The 23,806-nt window shown below is 58.0% G+C and overlaps 2 protein-coding genes across 4 annotated transcripts in view; both read left to right on the top strand.

The window, feature by feature from the left end:
• PRR13 (proline rich 13) overlaps positions 1–23,806 on the top strand; it is a 328,718-nt gene that overhangs the window by 297,021 nt on the left and 7,891 nt on the right. The window contains exon 1 of one of the 3 annotated variants that reach the window (XM_032786757.2): positions 20,079–20,126. The exons of 1 other annotated variant lie outside the window; for it this stretch is intronic. In XM_032786757.2, the coding sequence (XP_032642648.1) occupies positions 20,094–20,126 (33 nt within the window). In that variant the 5' untranslated portion in view covers positions 20,079–20,093. Of the gene's footprint in view, positions 1–20,078; positions 20,127–21,224; positions 21,369–23,806 lie in introns of those variants that run through there. One more of the 3 variants, XM_032786759.2, reaches the window with a different exon arrangement.
• On the top strand, positions 1,757–16,526 carry AMHR2 (anti-Mullerian hormone receptor type 2). The gene is given in 11 exon segments (XM_075061077.1): positions 1,757–2,947; positions 3,121–3,303; positions 3,963–4,115; positions 7,182–7,268; positions 8,979–9,118; positions 10,391–10,618; positions 11,047–11,161; positions 11,636–11,796; positions 12,295–12,442; positions 14,062–14,213; positions 14,216–16,526. Coding segments are annotated over 11 exon segments (1,569 nt in total). The 5' UTR covers positions 1,757–2,883; the 3' UTR covers positions 14,354–16,526.

A 23,806-nucleotide genomic window follows, 5' to 3' on the forward strand; every position in this document is an offset into this window, starting at 1 on the left:
AGCGAGCCCCCCAGCCCAGGTAGAGAGCCAGGCGCTAGCTCCGCTCAGCTGGTGCACTGAAAGTAGCAGTGTGGACATTGGGGCAGCTCAGACTAGCTACCATGTTAGCTCTGGTACTTTTAGTGCGCTGGCACGTCTGTCCATCTGGACTGAGAGGCACGCTACCAGCTGCAGTGTAGCGATACCCCCAGAGAAGCCAGCCAGCTACCCTTCTCCAGCTTCCCCTGGCAGCTAAGCTATCCCCCTTTCTAAGAATCCCATGAAATTGCAGAACTACTAACTGTAGTCTGTAACCTATCATTTAAATCAGCTTCCGGACCAGATGACTGGAGGATAGCTAATGTGATGCCAATTTTTAAAAAAGGCTCCAGAAGTGATCCCGGCAATTACAGGCCAGTAAATCTGACTTCAGTATCAGACAAATTGGTTGAAACGACAGTAAGGAACAAATATGCCAGGCACATAGATGAACATAATTTGTTGGGGAAAACCCAACATGGTTTTTGTAAAAGGAAATCATGCCTCACCAATCTACTAGAATTCTTTGAGGGGGTCAACCAGCATGTGGACATGGGAGAGGTGCCAGAAGTACTCCTGTTCTTTTTCCGATGGATATAGTGTGCTTAGATTTTTCAGAAAGCCTTTGACAAGTTCCCTCACCAAAGGCTCTTAAGCAAAGTAAGCTGCCATGGGATAAAGAGGGAAGGTCCTCTCATGGATCAGTAGCTGGTTAAAAGACAGAAAACAAAGGGAAGGAATAAATTGTCAGTTTTCAGAATGGATAGTGGCAAATAGTGGAGTCTGTACTTGGACCAGTCCAATTTAACATATTTCTAAATAATCTGGAAAAAGGGGTAAACAGTGAAGTGGCAACATTTGCAGATGATGCAAAACGACTCAGGATCGTTAAGTCCCAGGCAGACTGCGAAGAGCTACAAAAGGATCTCACAAAACTATGTGACTGGGCAACCAAATGGGAGGTGAAATTCAGTGTTGATAAATGCAAAGTAATGCCCATTGGAAAACATAGTCCCAACTATACGTATGAAATGATGGGCTCTAAATTAGCTGTTACCACTCAAGAAAGATCTTGGAGTTGTGGAGAGTTCTCTGAAAACATCCACTCAACGTGCTGCAGCTGTCAAAAAAGCAAACAGAATGTCGGGAATCATTAAGAAAGGGATAGATAATGAGACAGAAAATATCATTTTGCCTCTATATAAATCCATGGTACCCCCACATCTTGAATACTGTATGTAGATGTGGTCAGCCTCATCTCAAAAAAGATATATTGGAATTGGAAAAGGTTCAGAAAAGGGCAACAAAAATGATTAAGAGTATGGAACAGCTTCCACATGAGGAGAGATTTAATAAGACTGGGACTTTTCAGCTTGGAAAAGAGAGGCCTGGGGAGGGGATATGATTGAGGTCTATAAAATCATGACTACTGAGGAGAAAGTAAATAAGGAAGTGTTATTTACTCCTCAACACAAGAACTAGGGGTCATCAAATGAGATTAATAGGCAGCAGGTTTAAAACAAACTAAAGGAAGTATTTTTTCACACAACACACAGTCAGCCTGTGGAACTCTTTGCCAGAAGATGCTCTGAAGGCCAAGACCGTAACAGGGTTCAAAAAAGAACTAGATACGTTCATGGAGGACAGGTCCATCAGTGGCTCTTAGTCCGGATGGGCAGGAATGGTGTGCCTAGCCTCTGTTTGTCAGAAGCTGGGAATGGACAACAGGGGATGGATCACTTGATGATTCCCTATTCTGTTCATTCCCTCTGGGGCAGCTGGCATTGGCCACTGTTGGAAGATGGGATACTGGGCTGGATGGACCTTTGGTCTGACCCAGTCTGGCTGTTCTTTTAGTTTTTAGACCCTTTCCAGCTCGGTCTAATAATTGAACAGGGCCATATGATCAGCTGGGAAGGTAGGTGACCTGTCACCTGAACTTGATGCCCCCTACAGGGCCAGCCAGCCTGTGACAGGGTCTGGCTCTGGAGTTTTACACCTTTGGGGAGAGCAAGACCATCACCTCCTTGTCCATAAGGGGGCATAGGAGCCCCTGCTACCCTGCAGCTCAGAGGCTGGTGGTGGTGGCACCGGCAAAAAGCCGGGGATTGCTCTTTTGAGCAGCTTTGATGCAGCCCTTTCCCCCCGGGAAATGCTTTTGCCGACACTTGCTGAATTGCAGCTGCCTCTGGGGTGGGGCATGGCAGCTGTTAACAGCCACATGGAAGTCCAGGCCCTGATCCACAGAGGTATTTAGCCCAATCCAGCTGCAGCTCAGTGGGGTAGGGGAGTGTTTAGGGAGGCAGGATAATTACTCTAGTTGGCATTAGTGCTGCATCTGAGGGCCTTCTGCTGGGGCTCGGGGCATGAGGCATGGGGCCCAGTGTACGTACCTGACCCCTGGACTCTAATTATAAATGGAGACTGGGCTTTATGAGGAAGGTTCTGGGCTGGGAATGGGCCTTGGAGCTGTTTGCTTCCAGATGAGGGCCCCGGGCACTGAAATTACTGCCCAGCTCCCAGCAGGCTCTGAGCAGGCAAGAGTTGCTGATACAGAACCCAGCAGGATACACTGTCTCTGGGCTGAGCGCCAGCCCGCAGGCCAGGGGCCAAGGTGGGGAGTAGGGCCCATGGGGGCTGAGTCTCAGGGTGGGAGCAGGATCAGAGCAGGGCGCGGGGGAGCGCCACCCTCCTTCCCCGTGCTCCTTTTGCATCCTCCGGCCGTTGACAGTGTCTCGGCCCCATCCCACGCATGGAGCCAGCCAAGTCCTTCCCACCTGTGCTAGGCCTTGTGGGAGGGCCAGCTGGGCTCACACGCGTGCTCCAGGTGCTGGAAAAAGGACCAGTGGCTGTGATAGGGTGATCATGCATCCCTGGGCCCTCCGCCTGCTTCAGGGGCTGTGCCTCTGGCTGAGCCTGGGGCTGCCGGGTATGGGGCAGGGGGGGGGGCGTGCTCTCCTAGTGCCCCTTGGCAGCAGGGCTTGCACAGGCAGGGGGAGATGGGCAGAAGGCCAGGCTGCTGCCCCCGGTGTGGGGGGGCCGGAGGGAGAGAGCGGATGTAAGTCCTGCATCCACCCAGCTGAGCCTCTTGTGTCTCTCCAGGCACCCTGAGCGGGAACCGGAGCTGCGTCTTCTTTGAGCCACCCCACAACCTGCAGGGCTCCATGCGGCACCGGGGTCGTCTTCTGGGGGGCACTGAGCGCGGCACCATCCTTTGCCACTCCAGCCACTGCTGCTTTGGGATCTGGAACCAAAGCCACGGACAACTCCAAGTGGTGATGCAAGGTGAGGGGCTGCTGAAGTGATGCGGTGGGACATAGGGTGACACTTTTATTTGGGGGGCGGGGGATAGTTGCCTGTATAAGACAAAGCCCCTAATATTGGGACATCTGGTTACCCCAAGGAAGCAGGATGCCTGGGTTCTATTTCTGCTCTGGGAAGGGAGTGGGGTCTGTCTCTGTCTCCCAGGGCTGGGAGTCAGGACTCCTGGGTTCAATGCCAGCTTTCTCAGGGGAGAAGGGTCTAGTGGTTTGAGCAGGGGGGGCTGGGAGCCAGGCTTTCTGGGTTCTCTCCCTAGCTCTGGCACCAACCTCGGGCAAGTCACTTCCCATGGGTCTGTGAAAAGTGAGTCTAAAAGCAGCGGCTGGATTTATTGCCCCTGCAACTCCCCATGAAGGGGAAGGCCTGTGTGGTGCCCTCTGCTCAGACTGCCCTCTCCACGTGTCCAACTGGGCTGCGGCTGGCTCAGGCCAGCGAGCGGGGGAGGGTCTTTCCCATCCCCAGGTGGCTGCAGGTCTGGGCTTGGGCACCCATATGATGGACACTGTGCCCGAGGGCACTGCAGGAGTAGGAAGCTGTGCTGGGGTGGGATAGAAGAGAGTAGGCTGGGGGGGGTGCTTAGTTCCCTGATGGCTCTGTCTGTCTGTCTCTCTACGGGAGGCCAGGTTGCTGGGGCAGCGACCGAGATGGCTGCGACTCCCCAGCCTGCAAAACCAGCCCCGTCCACACCACAGGGGCCATCCTCCAGCGCTGCCTGTGCCGCTCCAACTTCTGCAATGCCAACGTCAGCCAGCTTGGGGCCCCTGCAGCGCCGCAAGGTGAGGTATCGCTGGGGAAAATGCCCCCAGAGTTGGGGGGCCCAGGGTGCGGTTAGCAGGAGGCTTTGGGTCAGGACTGAGGGGCACTGGCAGAGTTGGGGGAGGGAGATGTCTGATAGTGGGAGGGCATGTTGGGACTGAGGGCCACTGGCAGAGCTGCGGGAGGGAGATGTCTGAGGTAGTGGGGGAGTTGTTGGGATTGAGGGGCTCTGACAGCGCTGGGGGGTCCAGGATGGGGTTAGCAGGGGACTGTGGGCCAAGACTGAGGGGCACTGTAGAGCTGGGGGAGGGAGATGTCTGAGAGAGAGTGGGGGTTGTTGGGATTGAGGGGCTCCAGCATAGCTGGGGGGGGGCAGGGGGAGGGTTACTAGCAGGGGGCTGCAGGTCAGGACTGAGGGGCACTGGTAGAGCTGAGGGAGGGAGATGTCTGATGGAGCAGGGGGGTGTCGGGATTGAGGGGCTCTGGCAGAGCTGGCGGGGGCCAAGGTGGGGTTAGCAGGGGTTTATGGGTCAGGACTGCGGGGCACTGGTAGAGCTCAGGGAGGGAGATGTCTGATGGAGCAGGGGGGTGTCGGGATTGAGGGGCTCTGGCAGAGCTGGCGGGGGCCAAGGTGGGGTTAGCAGGGGTTTATGGGTCAGGACTGCGGGGCACTAGCAGAGCTAGGGGAGGGAGATGTCTGATGGAGCAGGGGGGTATCGGGACTGAGGGGTTCTGGCAGAGCTGGGGGGGGCCAAGGTGGGGTTAGCAGGGGTTTATGGGTCAGGACTGCGGGGCACTAGCAGAGCTAGGGGAAGGAGATGTCTGAGGTGTGTGTGGGGAAATGTGTCGAAAATAAATGGAGCCAGACACAAGATAAAGCATAAATAATTGCCCTGGCCCTTCCTGTCATGTCTGTCCCATGCATCCCCTCTTGCCCCCCTGCCCCATGTCTGGCTCTGTTCCCCTCCCTAAAGTGTCCCCATCCCAGTCTTCTCTGTGCATCCCCTCTGCAAACTCCCCCCTACCCCACCTCAGGCTGGAAGAAGGACCCTGCTTAGCATGGGGCAGTCACTGTGTAACCACCCCCCCAGCCCATGAAGGCCAGGCTCTCCTCTCCCCGCCCCCCAGCAGGTGTGCAGTCCAGGCGGAGACCCCGGCTATCTGGATGCTCTGGCCTGGACGCTGCCCCACAGACCTTGGGGAGGCGAGCCAGGCAGGGGAGTGCGAGCGCCAGAGCTCTGAGTCACCCTGATAAGCAGCTGGGAGGCAGGGGAACCCGGCGCTCACACGGGACCAGGCTGGGCCGGTGGGACTGGGTCCGACCCAGCGATGCTGCCCACGACGCATCCCGCCGAGCAGCTGCCACATGGGGCTGCTGGACTTTCTGTGGGGAGTGGGGTTTGGTGAGGGGAGCGAGGACGCCTGGGTTCTGTACCCAGCTTGGGGGAGGAGTGCGGTTTAGTGGGTTAGAGCTGGGGGATGGGGAGCCAGGACTCCTGGGTTCTATGTCCAGCGCGGGGGGGAGGGGTGGGAGTGGTGTATAGTAGTTAAAGCCGGGGAGTGGGGGGTTCACATCCTGATTCTTACTCTAGCCCAGGGCCAGGGCTGCAGGATAGGGGGGCTGTGGATGGGGGGCTGACCCAGAGGGCTCAGCACAGGGAGGGGAGCTGTGCCCTGAGTGGCACCCGATGGGCTGCTCCTACAGTGCCGAACCCTGACCCCTTGGTATGGGCTCCTGGCCTGAGTTTGCCCTGATCAGGCACGAGGGCCCCTGGCGGAGCCTCTGTCTGGTGCCCAGTGACAGCGCCTGGGGCCTGGGAGAGACCAGGGAGCGAGCTCTGGGCCCTGAGGTCTTTGATGCTGTAGACAGGGCCAGTCTGATTCCAGTATGTTAGATCTCAGGGGGGCTGGGAGGGAGCCCCATCCCCCGGCACAGGGCAGCGGGGGGTGGAGGGTGTGGCAAAGGGGCAGTGGAGTGGTGGCACAGTGCAGCAGAGAAGGGGTAATTCCCTCTGCTCTCCCTGCACCCCTGCATCCCGCTGCTTCCCTCTCATCTCTGGTTCATTCATTCCTGCAGCAGGAGGAAGCACTTAGCTGCAGACCTGCTCTGTGGGCAGGAGAGAAAAGGATAGGATGAGGCCCCTGTGCCTTGCCTCGAGATGCAGCTCCCTTGCACTAACCACTAGACTCAACTCCCTCCCCCAAGCTAAGAATAGAACCCAGGAATCCTGACTCCCAACCCCCTGCTCTGACCACTAGACCCCACTCCCTGCAAGGGGACTATCTTGGCATCTGCCAGTAAGGATGCCTAGCTGGAATTGGCCAGGCCAGGATCTGACTGCCCTGCTCCTTTAACAGCATGCCTGGGGCTGGATTGGGTCCCCCCACCTAGCTTTGTAGTGCTGCGACCCAGCTCCCCACCCCACCAGCTTTGATGGGCTGCAGCAGAGGGAGGATACAGGAATGTTGGCAGCTGAGAGAAGTGGGGAGGTGGCGGGGGGGAAACCATTCTTTCTCCAGGAGTTTAATTAAAACTCGAGCAGAGGAGCGTCCTGTGGGAGGGACGGGGATCGAGGGCCAGATGTGAAGGGCTCCAGCAGCCCCCATCTGGTTTGTGCCATGTGCACTCCTCAGCCTTTCTGTTCCAGGAGGGGGCTGGCTAGTGGCTAGGTGGGAGAGGTGGCCACTGGGGCCCAAGGAGACAGGAGGTGTGTGTCATGGGAGCTGATTAAGAAAAGTGTCACTTAGGCTGAACATTAGGGGTGTTGGGTACCCCGACATGCCACATCTGGGCAAGGAATCGCCCCCCAGGGACAGGCTGCGGGGGCCCCCATTCCCTGATGAGGGGGACAGATCTGGCTGGGAACAGTGCCCCCAGGGAATGGCTAGGAGCGCTGTTGCTCAGGACGTTTAGTGTGGGGCTGGGCTTGGTGCAGGGGGGCGCACTCGAGGGGGCAGCCAGGAGATGGCTGGATCCCAACACCCCCGGGGGAGCCGTATCCCAGGCGTCCTTCTCATATGACTGTGGGTCGTGTCTGGGGCTGAGTCCTCAGTTCGGCCTCCCCCTCTCTCTGCCTTTTCCGCAGCCTCAGCTGGGTCTGCTCCGATGGGCACCATCTGGATCGCCGTGGCCTGCTCGCTGCTGCTCTTCCTCGGCTGTCTGGCCTTCCTAGGTATGGCCTCCCCCGGCCCCGACTCCTGCAGGCCCTCGGTCCAGCGGGGAATATGGGGTTTGAGATGTCACCCCCTGCCTGCCATCACAGGTCTCCTGGTCATCTCAGCCATGGAAACTGGACTGCACTCGCACAAGCCCCAGTTGTGCGAGGGAAGGAGTGGCTCCGGTCGTGGTCCCTGTTCCCAGCCAGCAGGGGGCGCCCTGCCCAGTTAATTGCCCACAGACACCGCTGCCCTCTGCTGGAGCCACCATCAGGGCTGTTCAGCCAGTCTGGAGCCAGGTTGCCCTCTAGTGGGCGCAGCTGGAATTCTGTCCAAGGCCCAACGCCGATAGCCCCAGCGGGGAACCCCTTTCAGCTCAAGTGGCCTGTTAAGATCACAGGGCTTGGGGTGCTGGGGGGGTTCTTGGTATTTATTAGACTCCCTGTCCCTCTCCTCTCAGTCGCTGCCTCTGCCTCACACACAGGTACACGCACAGCCTGACACACACGCACTGGGTTGGTGTACGATTCACACATACACACACACAGGGTCTGTCGACACACACAGTCTGTCTCTCTCTACACACACATGTGGTCTGTCCGTATACACAGGCTGTCTCTCTCTACACACGCACACATACACACACACACACACACCACACACACAGGGTCTGTCGACCCACACAGTCTGTCTCTCTCTACATACACACACGGTCTGTTTGTCTCTCTATATGCACACAAATTGGGTTGGTGTATGATTCACACATATACACACACACACACAAAGTTCATCTATCTGTCTACAGAGTCTGTCTCTACACACCACGTCGTCTGTCCGTCTCTCTCTCTATACACACACACACACACGTGGTCTGTCTGTATACACAGGTTATCTCTCTCTCTCCACACACACACACACACACACACACACACACACACACACACAGAGTCTGTCTCTCTCTACGCACACACACATGGTCTGTCCGTATACACACACACACACGTGGTCTGTCTCTACACACACACACGCGCTCAGTCTGTTGACACACACTGTCTCTCTCTACACACACACACAGTCTATTTATCTCTCTATATGCACACAAATTGGGTTGGTGTATGATTCACACATACACGCACACACCCACACAGTTCGTCTGTCTATCTGTCTACACAGTCTGTCTCTACTCACCACGTCGTCTGTCCATCTCTCTCTATATACACACACACATGCACACACACTCAGAGTCTGGATGTCTGTGTACACAGTCTGTCTCTCTCTAAACACACAGTCTGTCTCTCTCTATACACACACAAACTGAGATGGTGTATGACACACAAACATACACACCCACACTGTCTGTTTATCTATGCACAAACCATCTGTTTCTCTCTTTCTCTCCACACACACACACACATACATACACACCCACACTATCTGTGTATACTCTGTCTGTACACACAGTCTCTCTCTCTACACACACCCATACTGGGTTAGTGTATGACTCACCCTGTCTGTCTGTCTATACACACATACACACACACACACATCGTGGGTTGATTGGTGACAAACTCTCACACGTTTTCTCTCATGCCACCGAGTGGTTTATGCTGAGCAGCCCGTGGGCCCTGCAGCTCTGTATGTTAGTCCAGGGCACCTCACCGTGTTGTGTGTTGGGCCCAGTCCCCTGTGTTACTGCAGGGGGAATCTGTCTCGCTTTCTCTCCGCAGTGCTGAGAAGGATGAAGGTCTGTGCAGTGCTGCTGCGCCAGGAGGCAAGCGGGGAGCTGACCAAAGTCACCATGGACCCCCATTCCAGCCATGAGAGGGAACCCCCCAACCAGGAGCTGTCAGGGCTCCAGTTCCTCCAGGTCTAACTTGGTGGCTGCGTTGGGGGCTGACAGCGCAGACTGGCCTTTGCCTCAGTCTTGCCTCTGTCGGTGTGGGTTGCAGCCTGGTTCTGCAGGGGGGACAGCAAGCGTCACCTGGCGTGTCCCCATTGAGCTGCAGGAGGAGGCAGATCAGTCTTGGCCCATGCAAACTGGTGTTTGTGCTGGCAGTGCCAGGTGGGGGCTCCAGAGCTGTGAGCTTCCCCGGGGCAGTGCCAGGTCTGGTCTCCAGCACTGCAAACTTCCTCGCAGCATTAACAGGCAGGGTCTCCACTGCTGCAAGCTTCAGGGTGGACTGATTTAAAGCACTGATTTGAATCTTCATTTAAACCAACAAGCAGGAAACCTTGACTTAAATCACTGATTTTAATTGCATTTTGCATTTGTGTTTTTTAGTTCTTTTCCTCATGGTTCATTCTCGGTGGTGGGTAACCATTCAAACATGTTGATTCACTACTAAATATAGCCTGTTCTCTAAATTTGGTCCTTCTCTTTGCTAACCAGAGGACGCTTTATATCGATACACATTTATTTAAGCAGTTATGTAGCTTAGCATTTATTTAATCAGAATCTTAATTTTGACATTTTTGATTATGTTCGGAAATGGCCAAGGACACGTTTCGTATTTGCTAACAAATAATTGTTTACTTGTGATTTGTCTCAAGCTGCATCTGGATAGAAATTGGCATTCCAGTAAAAATGCACAAACCCAGCATTTTAAAACGTTTTGATTAGTGAAATAAAACTCCCTAAATGTCCTGGATACGTAAGGGGCCCAAACCATAAGTTTATCCAAACACATTTTGCATTCAAAACTAACTGGCTTATTCAACAGTGGGAGACTGATCTGTCATTAGTGAATTGAGGGATTGTTTCTGGTCACTCTGGAGACTTTCAAAGGTATTTAGGCACCTAAAGATGATAATAGGTGCCTACAGGTATTTTCAAAGGTTAGGAACCTAACTCCCATGAGAGTTAAACAAAATAAAATAAATTTTATCCACTCTGCTAAGCATCCCTGCACCAGTGCCCACCCATGGACTCCACAGCGCTGCGAGCTTCCCCGCAGCAGTGCCCAGCTGGGACACCAGCACTGTGAGCTTCCCTGCATCAGTGCCCTATCTAGGATAAGGCTAGGTTCTGTGCTCCCCTCTCCATCCCAGGGAGCTGAGAGGGTGCCCTTGCTCACCCCTGGTGCCAGGGCAGCCCTGAGGCAGGTCAGCATGTCACCCTAAATGTCTTTGTCCCCTGCAGGTGCTCCAGGATGGGCGCTTCTCTGTGGTGTGGCAGGGCACCCTGCACCAGACGCCCGTCGCGATCAAGGCCTTCCCCGACACCTACTCCCAGCACTTTGCAGCCGAGTGGTCCGTGCACACCCTGCCCCTGATGAACCACGACAACGTGGTCCGGCTCCTGGCGGCTGGGCGAGGAGGGGTGCACGGGGAACAAGGGAGCCTGTTGGTGCTGCAGCTCTACCCCACGGTGAGTGCTCACCCCGCAGCCAGCCCTGGGAATGGGGGGGCTGGGGGGGAGGTGCCACTGCCCTCTGCTGGGCATGTGCAGAACTGCATGGGGATTGAGTGCCTGTGCACAGGGGCAGGGAGGGGATTTTGCTCGGGGATTCTGCTTGTTCTCAGATATGGGGAGAGAGAACTTAGTGTATTCAGAAAACTGTTCCTGGTGGGGGACGGGTCCAGCTGGGGAATCATCCTTGGGGAAAGGGCTGGGGACCCCATCGCTCCCCATCAGGGAAATGGGTCCAGCCAGGGGAAGGACCGGGGGTCCCCCTCCCCACTTGGGGTTTCACAGCCAGACTGAACGGGGTCCTGGTGAGCAGACTGCATGGGGTCAGGGCTGCAACTGTGATTCTAGCCTGGGGTCCAGCTGAGCGGGGTTCTGTCTGCCCGCAGGGTTCCCTGAGACACTTCCTGACCCAGCACATCAGCACCTGGGACGGTACCGTCAGACTGGCCCTGTCGCTGGCCCGGGGGCTGGCCTTCCTGCACGAGGAGCTCTGGCACAATGGTGAGAGCCTCCCTGGCTCCTGGAGCCCTGCAGGGGGAGCAGCAGGCCCCTGGGGCAACGTCTTGCTCTGCCCGAGCCCCATGGCTCCGGACACAGCTGCGAACCCCCTTTCCCCACTCCTGGTGCCCAGCCAGCCTCAATGTGCCAAGTTAGTCCCACCCACCGCCTCGGCGTGGCAAGTTCGCTCATCCTCAAGGGGAAGCCCAGGAGCTGGGAGGTGGGGATAGGACACGTGGCCCAGCAGCCTTCCTGTCCACTAGCCAAGGATCCACCATGCCCCCACCACCTTGTCCAATGCATCAGGTCCATGAGTCGAGCTGGTGGTGTCTCTGCAATGCCCCATTCTCCGTGCCTATCTGGGAGGTGGGGGGCAGAATTCGGCCCTTCTTGCCCTCTGGTGGCATTGAGAGGCACATTCCCCCCCCCACACACACACAGCTGGACCCTTCCTAACCCGTGTCTCCTTGGTGCCAGGCCTGCACAAACCCAGCATAGCTCACCGGGACCTGAGCAGCCAGAACGTGCTGGTGCGGGAGGACCGGAGCTGTGCCATTGGGGACTTTGGCCTGGCCACGGCGCTGCCTGCGCGCATGGAGCAATGGGGCGGCGGCCGCATGGAAGCTGCTGTCAGGAAGGTAGGAAGAGAGAGAGAGAAAGAGAGAGAGAGAGAGAGAGAATGTGTGTGTGTGTGTGTGGCAGCACTTGTGCTCAAGGCTCAGAAAACTGAGCAGTGGGTCCAGCTGGAGAGGCGGGTATGTGTGTGTCTGTGATACCCCCCTCCCCCCCCCACACATCTAGGGCAGAGAGGGGAAGTTTTAATGGAGGGGGCGAGGGTGGAGGCTCAGGGAGTCTGAGCTCCCCGGATGTGAGCTCACGGGGGATGTGTGTGATCCTATGTGAGCGTGTCAGAACGTGATTGAGCATCGGGGGGGGGGGGCAAGGTAGGGGAGCCCCTGGAAAGGAGGCTGTTTGAGGGGAGGCTGAGAGCCCCATTTAGTATGATTCAGCCCCATTCACGGGTACACGCATGGGAACCTCAGCCCTGGCATATGCAGACGGTTGCACTAGCAAGGCGAGCTCATGTGAACGGCTGGTGGTCGGCAGCTGGCGCTGACCTGCCTGCCTGATCCTAGGCAGGGACCCAGCGGTACATGGCCCCTGAGATCCTGGATGACAGCCTGGACCTGCAGGTCTGGGGCCGCGCGCTGAAGCAGGCTGACATCTACTCCCTGGCCCTGGTGCTCTGGGAGATCCTGTCGAGATGCTCGGGGCTCTCCCCAGGTGAGCGGCTGTAGGGCTCGGCGCTGGGCGTGACCCCCTGGACCCCATGCCAGGCAGGATCCAGGCCTGGAGCCCATCCCCCAGGCCTCTGACCTGCCTGGCTTTAAACATCCCGAGTACTGGTCCCTTCCTGCACCCCATGGCTTCTCATGCCACCCCTTTTATGCCCCCCAGCTTAACCATTGCTCAGCCCACCTCCCCCAGCCATGGCCGTGCTGCTGCATGCAGCCTCCTCCCTAGAAAGCCTCAACACTCTCCCCATGCCAATAATTTCTCTCCCCACTTCCGTACCCTCCACCCCATGCACTATCAAATCAAGAGCCCCCCCCACCCCTCCCCCCGGTGCTAGGACAGACAAATAAAGTGCTGGAAACGCTGCCACCTGGTGGAGGTTTGGAGAAATTCACACCCCCCCCCCCCCCCTGGCACTGGGCCTTCTGCGCAGCACAGTGGTCCCTGCCCTGGGGAGGTGTCTGGGAGCTCAGCCCCTGGGGAGGATGCCTGCCCCCGGCTGGTGTGGAAAGGGGTATTGCTTATGGGCTGATTGCTGGGAGCAGTGAGCCAAGCTGCCCAGGAGGAAGGGGGCCCAGAATACGGGGAGCACAAGTATTCTTGAGTTGCATCTCCATACACTCCAGATCCAGGGGGGGCTGATTCTCATTTATCCCCTTCCTGAGCTGAGGGGGGGCAGGGACAAATTTGTGCTCCCCGTATTCTGGGCCCAGTCCCACACCCCTGGTGTCAGGGCAGCCTCAGGGCTGTTCTAACTTACACTCTGCTCCAGTGGGCCCCAGGAGGCCGGGAATACCCATAATGCAGTGTGCTTTGGCCATGCCCTGCTCTGCCCCCTGCCCTGGGGCTGGAAGCAGAATCCTTACATGGTCACGCCAGCCCCACACCAACTGGGAAGACTGCTGCATGGGGGGAGACTCCCCAGGGGGCCACATATCCCCACTGGCAGGCCCCTCTGTGCTGACAGTGCAGCCTGAGTGTGCCGAGAATCAGGTCCCTTGGATCCAAGGGGAATCCCCATTAGCCAGCAGCAGTAGCTGGGCTTTTATCCACTCTGCTGGCCACTTGAAGGCAACACGCGCCCATGCACGGAGCCAGGGGCTGGACTGGATGGAAGCCACGGCTGTTTGACGCCCACCTATCCCACTCTTTCCTCCCCTAGACTGTGGGGTCCCTCCTTTCCAGCTGGCCTACGAGGCAGAACTGGGCAGCAGTCCCACATATGGTGAGCTGAGGAGACTAGCCGTGGAGGAGAGGAGGAGGCCAGCCATTTCCGACTCCTGGAGGGGGACAGGCCAGGTAAAGGGGTTTGGGGGGACACTAGGGGGAAGGGATAAAGGAGCAGTGGAGGGGAGGAAGGACGCAGCTGGCTCAGCTGTTGGTTTAAAGGGCAAGCAGTAAATACATCTATGTAGTGAGACCCTTTGGTGATCTCTCAGATTTTAGTGTGTTCCCTGGGGGCTTTACAGCCCTGGCCTGAGCCCCACAGGTGAGCAGGGTGGGGGCGAGGGTCTTGTCTCTGCTGCAGCAGGTTCTCTTTCAGGGCGACCCCTCAGCCAGCCTGGGGTCTGGCACCACCTGCACCCTGAGAGACCTCTCTCGCCTAGGTTTCCATCTGCCTGCGGGAGCTGCTGGAGGACTGCTGGGACCCCGACCCTGAGGCCCGGCTGACGGCCGAGTGCGCCTGCCAGAGGCTCCAATCCCTGGGGGCCGAGTTGCCGGCTGGGGTGTGCTGAGCTGGCAAAGGGTGCTGCCCCCCTGTCCTCACCCGCCACTGGCCCACGGTACCTGGGGATGCTCCTTGGGCTTCTGGTTGGCGCTGATGGAGAGAGAGGAATTCTGGGGGCAGGGATGGTGCCATGCCCATGTCATGCCAGCTTTTGTCGGCGCTGTATATAAACACAGCTGGCTGGCCTGCAACCTGCTGCTGCATGGGCTCAAGCTGTCCAGCTGAGTCCCCCCACCTGGGCCGGATTCGAACCTGCCACTGCCCCCTGCTAGACGGGATCAGAGGTGCTGGAGTGCATGCGTGAGCCAATTGTCCCCGTATGGAGCTGACACAGGTCTTGTCCATACCCCCAGCAGGCAGGAGGGATGTACGCCACGCAGCATCCGGCAAGTGAGTGGGGTGCAGGCGGCTTGGCCAGAAGTTATGTCTGCATGGTTGCGGCCACGGGTTTGTTCCCCAGATCAAGGGATTGAGCCCCATTTCTGTTTGGTTGGCTGCTTGTGATCAATAAATTGTGTGCCCTGTATTCTGGGATCAGTCCCAACCCCTTTGTGTCGGAGCAGCCTCAGGGCTGCTCTAACTTACGCTCTGCTCCCAGGGGCTCCAGGAGGCAGGGAATACCCATAATGCAGTGTGCTTTGGCCATGCCCCCCCCACATATGCCCGCCCCATATGCCCCCAGGCTAGGAGCACAGCCCTCATGTGGTCAGGCCACTCCCACACAGATATGCCAGCCCCACACGGATGGGTGGGTGTGCAGCCCTTGAGTTACCCCCATCCCCTTCATGGACAAGCATCCCCTTACCCCCCCCAGATAGCCATGCATCTCTGTTTGCCCCCCATGTACACATACAGACCAGACACACACCCTCCCCCAAGACACACACACACAGGGCATATGCCCTCAGCCACTCACCCATTGATGAGCGTACACAGGTATACACCTTCCATGCACACACATGCACCTGGTCCTGGGCTACGTTGTTTACATGCTGGATAGCAGGACCAAATGCCCCCTGCCCCAAAGAGCTCACAGTAACAGTAACAGCTCACATATTTGAGAGTGGAAACTGAGGCAATGAGCAGCAAAGTGACTTGCCAAAGGTCACCCAGCAGAGTCAGGAATAGAGCCTGGGTCTCCTGAGTCCCAGTCCGGTGCACTATCCACTAGCCCACACTATCCCTCAAAGCTTTTAATGGGGGGTGCAGATCTTGGCCATGGGGAGCTGGGTGGGGGGACAAATAGTGGCATTGAGAGATGGTACCACCTATCAGGTGACTCCTCTAGGAACCCGTGGGGCACCAGGTGCACCCCCTGCCCAGCTGACCCTGGACACTAAAGAGTTGGCCTTTTCTCCTTACATCTGGGAGTGGGCTATGGAAGGATCTTGCTCAGCAGGAACCTGGAGTTTACGATAATACTCTGCACTCACAAATCCCCCATCTCCCTCATTTCACAGCAGGGGAAACTGAGGCATGGAAGGGGCGAGGGAAGGGACTCACCCAGGACTAAAACCCAGCTCCCAGGCCTCTGTTCTAAGCACGGGGCAGAGCTGCCTCTGTCTGCAGGCCCATGGTGCAATGCCAGGTTTTGCTGATCCTCGGGGCTCTGTGCCAGGCGCCCCTCGACAGGGAGGGGCCGGGGGACACAGGCACCTGCCAGGTGTCACTCAGATGGAGTGACAGTCCCATGTTAGCCCCTGCGCCAGCTACAGTGACTCTGGAAGCTGAGCTGCAGGCCCACTGAGCTCCTCCTCCTGGCTACTAGTGAGGAAGTAGGATGACCATGGCTCCCCCTCCTCCACTGCTCCCTTGCAGGGTAGAGAGGCCCATTCCACCCCAAGGGGGTGCCCATGATGTGACAGGAGAGGGCCGCTGGAGGTGGCGGGTCCAGAGGAAGGAGAGAGGAGGATTCTGGCTCTTGAGGAAGGGGGAATCAGGGGAGAATACAATAGATGAGAGAAAGGTTGGGACAAAGGGGGAAACAATGGTCTTGTGGCTCGTGCCCTGGACACCTGGGTCCCATTCCCAGATCTGCTCCTGGCTCAGCGTGAGACTCTCCCATCGCTTCCCTATTCCTCAGCTCCCCCATCTGGGATAACAATATTGACACGCACACAAGGTTGGTGAAAGAGTCTTAATTTGTGCTGCTCCACGGTGCGAGGGGAATTGGGAATCCCGTTGAGCGCTCGGCCTGCAGAAAGAACATGTGAGGAGCCATGCAGCCCTGCCCAGGCCGTCTCTGAGCCCCAGACGGGGCAGACGAGCTGCTTGCTGGGGTAGTTTGACATTGAATGTTTGTACGAGGGGGCTGGCTGGAAATAAAGCCTGAGTAATACATCAGTACAGACTGGTCTGAGTGATCCAGAGGTGGGGTAGATGGGCCATTGGCGAGTGAGCTAAGGATGGGCCTATGAGCTCACTGGGTGTCAAAGGATGAGGGGTACAGAGCTAGTTTGATTTGTTGCAGCAGGATATGCAAAGATCATGGTCCCCAAACTTTTGAGGGTTACCTCCCCTTACTCTTGTCCGCCACCTCTCCCACTCCTCCCCAGAGCTGGGTCCAGGAGCAGGGCTGCAGCTGCAGTGGGGGATGACATGGATAGGGGAAAGGGGGCTGAGGCTGGGACTGCAGCTGAGGGTGGGTCTGGGGCCGGGGACAGAGCCACGGGGCCGGGAATGGAGCTGCTAGGAGGGCAGGGAGCTGCCAGGGCCAGATGCGGCGGGGGGGCAGAAGCAGGGGGCCAGGAGCTGGGGACGCGGCTACAGGCAGGACTGGAGCAGAGTTGGGGGCGGAGAGGGGCTCGGTGGCACTCCCTCCCCAGCCCCCATGGGGGCTGACCCGGGCCCTCCCAAGCTCTCCCACCCATAGGTTTCTCCGTGCCCCCTGGTGGGGCATGCCCCAGTTTGGGGACCTCTTGTGTAGATTATAAGGCCCAGAAGGATGCCTGTGATTGTCTCATCTGACCTGCATAACAAGGCCAGAGAACGGCTCTGAATTACATGCTGTTTGAAGATAGAAAAACCTCCGCTCTTGATTTAAAACTTGCTCGTGGTGGAGAATCCCGCATGACCCTTGGACCTTGTTAGACCTTTGTCTGCTTCCCTGAACAGCCTGCGAGCATGTGCAGGTACTTAGAGACTGCAATCAAGTCACCCCTTAGCCTTCTCTTTGCTGAGCTAAATAGACCAAGCTCCTGGAGTCTCTCACTATAAGGCAGGTCTCCCAACCCTGTCTGCGTTCTTGTGGCTCTTCTCTGCACCCTCTCCGAGACCAAGGTGCTGCTACAACAAGAGGCGTGGGGCTGGACAGATCCAGTGTGGCTGGAGAAAAACATCCGGGCACCTATCCCTGTGCAACACCCAGATTCTTATCCTGCTCTCCTCCCAGGAGCATCTGAGTGCCTTCCAGCCCAACTCCCACCTGTCACATTCCCCTCATCCCCCGGGGGAGAACTGGATGGGCAACGGAGGGTTTTATTTTGGTAGGGTCTTGGTTTAAATGTACACTGGGTTTATAGTCAGTGGGTCCCCGGGTCTGAGCCCGCAGGGAGCTGAGGATTCTGGGTGAGATCATGAGCCAATGATCTGATGGAGGACTCTGTGCTGGATGGGCCCCTGGGAGCCGGGGTTAAACAGGGTGGAGAGGATCCGGCACTTGCTAATTGTGACGAACTGGGAATGTTCTTAATGTTTGCTCTGAATACTGTGTGGGTGCCTCAGTGTCCCCTATGCAGTTCTTAAGTATCTAGGTGGTGGGATAAGGGTGTGTGGTTGCTGCAGAGCAAAAGGCCAGTGCACCTAAATGCCTGACACTCTGTCTCCTAGCAGCTGATGGGCTGGGCCCCTCCCCTGCAAAGGTGCCAGCTGAAGGTGTTGGAGACAAAGAGATCAGGTGATCTCCTGGCCCAGGAAAGGAGCTGAGCAGAGAGGAGGGGCGGAGTGGGGGGGTGTTAGTCTGGAGCTGGCTGGGGACGAGGAGTGAAGGCAGATGTGGGGGTCTGGCTCACTGCCCTCCAGAATGGACCCAGCTGATGGGTCCGGTTCGCGGTACCTACAAACTCTGTTTTAGACCATGATCCTGCCATCGAATAAACCTCTGTTTTACTGGCTGGCTGAGAGTCACATCTGACTGCAAAGTGGGGGTGCAGGACCTTGTGGCTTCCCCAGGACTAGTGGGGCTCACTGTGGGAAGTGCATGGAGGGGCAGAGGATGCTGAATGCTCCAAGGAGAGACCCAGGAGGTGAAGATGTGTGAGCTTCTTGCCCCGAACAAGTCTGCTCCAAGGGAGAGGAGGCTCCCCAAAGTCCTGACTGGTTTGGTGGGGAGCAGTTCCAGAGCATCGCTCCGTGACACTAATCACACCACCTCATGCTTTTCTCCCAAAGATCTCCAAGCGTTTTACAAAGGAGGTCAGGCTCATTAGCCCCATTTCACATACAGGGAAACTGAGGCACAGAGTAGAGAAGTTTGTTGCTCACCAGAGCCAGGACTAGCACACAGGTCTCCCGAGGCCCAGTCTGGTGCTTTATCTGTGAGACCCTAGTACCTCCCAGAGCGGGGAATAGACCCCCAGAGTTCTCATGCCCAGTCTCCTCCTCTAACCATTGGTCTGAGATCTGGTGCAGTAGGGCCTCAGATTCTTGCCCTTAGGAGCAGCCCAGAATAACAACACTTAACAACAAGTCCCTTCAGCACAAAGGACTCCAGAGATTTGCAACTAAAATGTCGAGGTAGGGGGAGAGGGCATAGTTCTTATTGCTGGGCAAGGCTGCCCCAGACTCATTCTAATTTGCAGAGGGATTCTTAAACCCTAGGGCTGAAGCATCTTCCTGGAACTCATCCCAGGAGGAATCCAGCCAGTGATTTCTCCAGGCCTTGGGTTTCTGAACATGCTCCTCACTTAGGAGGACTCTGGGGCAGGACTTTTAACTGTCACTAATATTTGCACATCTCAGGCATCCCCCCTTTGTCCCAGGTCAGGGGTGTTGTCCCGATTTTCTCAGGGAAGTCACAGGGTAAGTGAGGTATATGCCCATGTGTCACTAGTCATGCCGGAGCTTCAAACAGAGCCTGTCATGTGTGCAGCATTCCCTTCACGGCAGCCAAATCCAGGCCAGGATTTAGGATGGCCCCATATCATGGCACTAAGCAGTGGGAACTCAGGGTCAGTCTATGTCCAGCAGCCTCAATAAAAGATCCATTCTATTCATTACAGCAGTGTCCTGCCTTCTATTCTTACCTGCTTGAGCCCACTCCCCTCCCAGAAGGGGGAACAGAACCCAGGAGGCCTGGCTCCTACCCCCACCTGCTCTAACCATTATATCCTACTCCCCTCCCAGAGCCAGGGCTAGAACCTAGGAGTCCTGGCTCTAATCTTCTGCTGTAACCACTAGACCGATTAGAAAACAACCCAATAAAACTTTGCTAGTTTTCCCAAGAGACTCCCCAGGCCCAACTCCCTTTCCCTCGTGTAGTTTCATTGCCTAATACACTGGGCAACGCTCCCTAGGGACACTATCCTTTGAGTGACCTTGGTGCTGCTGTCAGGTGAGCTTTGCTTTCATGCAGTGTCATCAGAGCTGTGTGTAAACATGCAGTGCTCTAACTTGGCCGGGCTCCAGGACAGGGCCTGTGCCCTCAAGACACCCACACCGCACTCGCCAGCTTGGCACTGACTAATCTCTCGGGAACAGGCCCTGATCCTCACATCTTAAAGCACGTGTGTTTGGGTGCAAGGGACTGTCTCTGACGGACGCACCCTAAGGTCTGTCTTACGAAAGCTCTTGCTCCCAGATGATGATAGACTCCCACTTTTTTCAGATCACTTGAAGCTCTGCTTGATCCCCTCTGAATTCGCTCCTGCATCTTAGAGAGCCACCAGGGACCCTTTGGGCACTTCAGATCTGATGATCACAAAGTCGAGGATTTACCTAGGAAAGGTCACTGCCTTGCTGTTTCTCTATCCAGTGTTATATATCCATCACCATAATACCTGGGTGCTTTACACTTACTAGCAGATTTTATCCTCACATACCCATGGGGTATGAGCCCCATTTACAGATGGGGAAACTGAGGCACATGATAGACTATATGACTTGTCCAGATCAGGACAAATGTGGATGATCCAAGAATCTATCCCAGGTCTCCAAGCTGGTGCCCTACCCACTGGACCATCCCTCCTAGTGCTTTCTCTGCCTCTCAAAAGAGCCCTCAGTGCCTCGGATTTCAGTGGTGTGAGACTGAACAGCCAGAATGTTTCTTTGTCACCTCTCATCTGAGGATCTCAAAGCACTTCCCAAACATTAGTGAATTAAGCCTCACAAGCCACCTCCCCCCCATATGGGTTGGAGTTGTTATCCCTGTTTTTCAGGTGGGGAAACTGAGGCACAGATAGCTGACAAGACACAGCCAATCAATTCTGGATGCTGCTCCCTGAGTCTGACCAGTGAACCACACTCCTGTACAAAGCCCAGAATCGAACAGAGGAGTCTAGCACCCCCCACTCTCCTCCACCAAATACCAGACCACGCTCCTCCTAGAGCCAGGAAGAAAATCCAGCAGTCTTGATGCCCAATCCCTCTCCCTAACCACTACACCACACTTCCCTCCTGCAGCTGGAGCTAGGCCCGAGGAGTCCAGATTTCCAGCTCCCCCCACCCCCCGCATTTAACCCACTAGACCCCACCCCTCCCAGAGCACAGGGAAACGAGAACCAGGAGTCCGGAAGTTCCCAGCCCCGCCGCTGACACCCTTCCCAGAGCAAGGGAGAGAATGCCAGGAGTCCGGATCCCAGCCTCCCCGCTTGACACCCCCCCCTCCCACGAGCAGGGCAGAGAGAACCCAGGAGTCCGGAGTCCAGCCCCCCTCCCAGGCAGGGCAGAGTAAACCCAGGCAGTCGGGCCCCTCCCCCTCTCCAGTGCAGGGCAGAGGCCAGGCGGGCGCAGCACGAACTCTGCCCCTACCCCCAGGCCCGGAGGGGCGTGCCCTTGTAAGGCGCCAGCGGCGTCCTTCCCGCCAAAGGCGACGGTCCGTGGGGTGACAGACCAGCGGCCAGCCAGTGCCGGAACCGCCCCGCGGCCGCCGCCAGCCAATGGCGGCCGCGCGGCGCCGAGGGTACCAGCGCTGCCACGAAGCCGGCGGGTCAGCCGGGGCACGCTCGGGAGCGAGCGCTGGGTGCCGAGGTGACGGGCGGCGGGGTTTGTCTAGGTGTCCCCTGGGTCCACTCCTGGTACGCCCCGTCCGCCCCCCCGTGTATCCCCCTGCGTCCGTCTCCCGTGTATCCCCTGGGTCCCCCCCCGTCTGTCCGTCCCCCCCACGTGTAATCCCCTGGGTCCCTCCTCCGCCCCCTTCCCTCTGCCGTCCGTCCCCCCCGGTACCGCCTGGGTCCCTCTGCCCGACCCGTCTTCTGTCGCCCCCATGTATCCTTCCTGCGTCCGTCCGCCCGGTCCTCCGGTCCCGTCACCCGCCGTGTATCCCCCCTGGGTCCGTCCCCCCTCCGCGGTATCCCCTGGGTCCCCCCGCTGTCCGTTCCCCCCCCCCGTTTATCCCCTGGGTCCCTCCTTCCCCCCCTTCCCTCTGTCTGTCCGCCCCCCGTGTATCCCCTTGCGCCGTCCGTCCCTCTGTCCGTTCGTCCCTCCGTGTATGCCCCTGGGTTCCCTCCTGTACCCCCCCGTACCGCCCCCCCCCGTATCACCTGCGTCCGTCCCCCCCCCCGTGTATCCCCTGGGTCCTCTGTAACCCCCCCCGTCCGCCTCCCCCGTGTATCCCCTAGCGTCCGGTCCCCCCTCCCGTGTAATCCCCTGGTCCCCCCCCCGTCTGTCGCGTCCCCCCGGCCCCCGTGTATCACCCCTGCGGTCCGTCCCCCCCCTCCCGGTATTCCCCTGGGTCCGCTTCCTGTACCCCGTCCGCCCCCCCTGTATCCTCCTGCGTTGTCCCCCCCTCCCGTGTATCCCCCTGGGTCCCCCCCGTCTGTCCGTCCCCCGTGTACCCCCTGGGTCCTCCTCCCCCTTCCCTCTTGTCTGTCCGTCCCCCCCGTGTATCCCCCTGGGTCCCCTCCTGCCCCCGTCCTTCTGTCCCCCGTACCATGTATCTTTCTGCTCCGTCCCCCGGTTCCCATCGGTCCTGTCCCCCTGTGTATCCCTCCTGCGTCCATCCCCCCCCCTCCCGTGTATCCCCTGGGTCCTCCTTGCCCCACGTCCCTATATGTCGTCGTCCTTTCCGTGTATCCTCCTGCGTCGTCACCCACCTCCCGTGGTATCCCCGCTGAAAGTCCCCCGTCGGTCCGTCGCCCCCACCCCCGTGGTATCCCCTGGGTCCTCCTCCCCCTTCCTTCGTCCGTTACCGGCCCCGTGGTACCCTGGGTCCCTCTGCCCCGCCTTCGTCTACAGCCGTCCATCCCGCCCGTGTATCCTCCTGCGTCCCCCCCTGTGTATCCCCCTGGGTCCCTCCTGCCTCCCGTCCTTCTGTCCCCCCCATGTATCCTTCTGCGTCCGTCCCCTGGTCCCTCTGTCCGTCGGTCCGTCCACCCCCGTGTATCCTCTTGCGTCCATCCCCCTGTCCCTCTGTCCGTCCGTCCGTTCCCCTCGTGTATCCCCCTGCATCCCTCCCCCCCCATCCTTCTGTCTGTCCGTCCCTCCCGTGTATCCTCCTGCGTCCCTCTGTCTATCCATCCCCTCCCCGTGTATCCTCCTGTCCCTCTCTCCCTCCCCCCGTCCCTCTGTCCGTCCGTCCTCCCCCGTGTATCCCCCTTGCGTCCCTCCTCCCCCCGTCCTTCTGTCTGTCCCTCCTCCCCTCGTCCTTCTGTCTGTCCCCTCCCACCCGTGTATCTCCCTGCGTCCCTCCTCCCCCCCGTCCTTTTGTCCGTCTGTCCCCCCCCCGTGTATCCCCCTGCACACCCACCCATCTGTCTGTATGTCGGGCCCTCCCTGCCCCCCGTCCCTCTGTCCCTCCATCCCCCCATGTATCCCCCTGTGTCCCTCCATCCCCCCGTGTATCCCCCTGTGTCCGTTCCTCCCTCCCCTTTGTCCCTCTGTCCATCCGTCCCCCCGTGTATCCCCCTGCATCCGTTCCTTCCCTCCCCGTCCTTCTGTCCGTCCGTCCCCCCCGTGTATCCCCCTGCACACCATCTGTCCGGCCCTCCCTCCCCCCGTCCCTCTGTCTGTCCCGCCCTCCCGTGTATCCCCCTGCACAGCCGTCTGTCTGTCTGTCCGTCCGTCCCTCCCTCTTCCCCGTCTATCCCCCTGCTCACCCATCTGTCTGTCTGTCCCTCTCCCCTGTGTATTCCCCCCGTACGTCCCTGTCTGTCCGCTCCCCCGTGTATTGCCCTGCACACCCATCAATCTGTCTGTCCATTCTTCCCCCCCACTAAACCCCCCCATGTATCCCCCTGCACACCCGTCAGTCTGTCCCTCTGTCTGTCCATCCTGCCCGCTGTGCATCTCCCCTGCACATCCCTCTGTCCGTCTTCCCCCCCGTACACCGCTCTGTCTGTCCCTCCTTCTCCCCGTGTATCCCCTTCACAGCTGTTTGTCTGTCTGTCCCTCCCCCCGACCTCTGTCTGTCCTTCCCTCCCTCCGCACTTCCCTTTGTCCCCCCACCCTAAATGTTCCTCTGTCTGTCC

The sequence above is a fragment of the Chelonoidis abingdonii genome, chromosome 26 (genome assembly GCF_003597395.2).
Source record: "Chelonoidis abingdonii isolate Lonesome George chromosome 26, CheloAbing_2.0, whole genome shotgun sequence".
Classification (NCBI taxonomy): domain Eukaryota; kingdom Metazoa; phylum Chordata; order Testudines; family Testudinidae; genus Chelonoidis; species Chelonoidis abingdonii.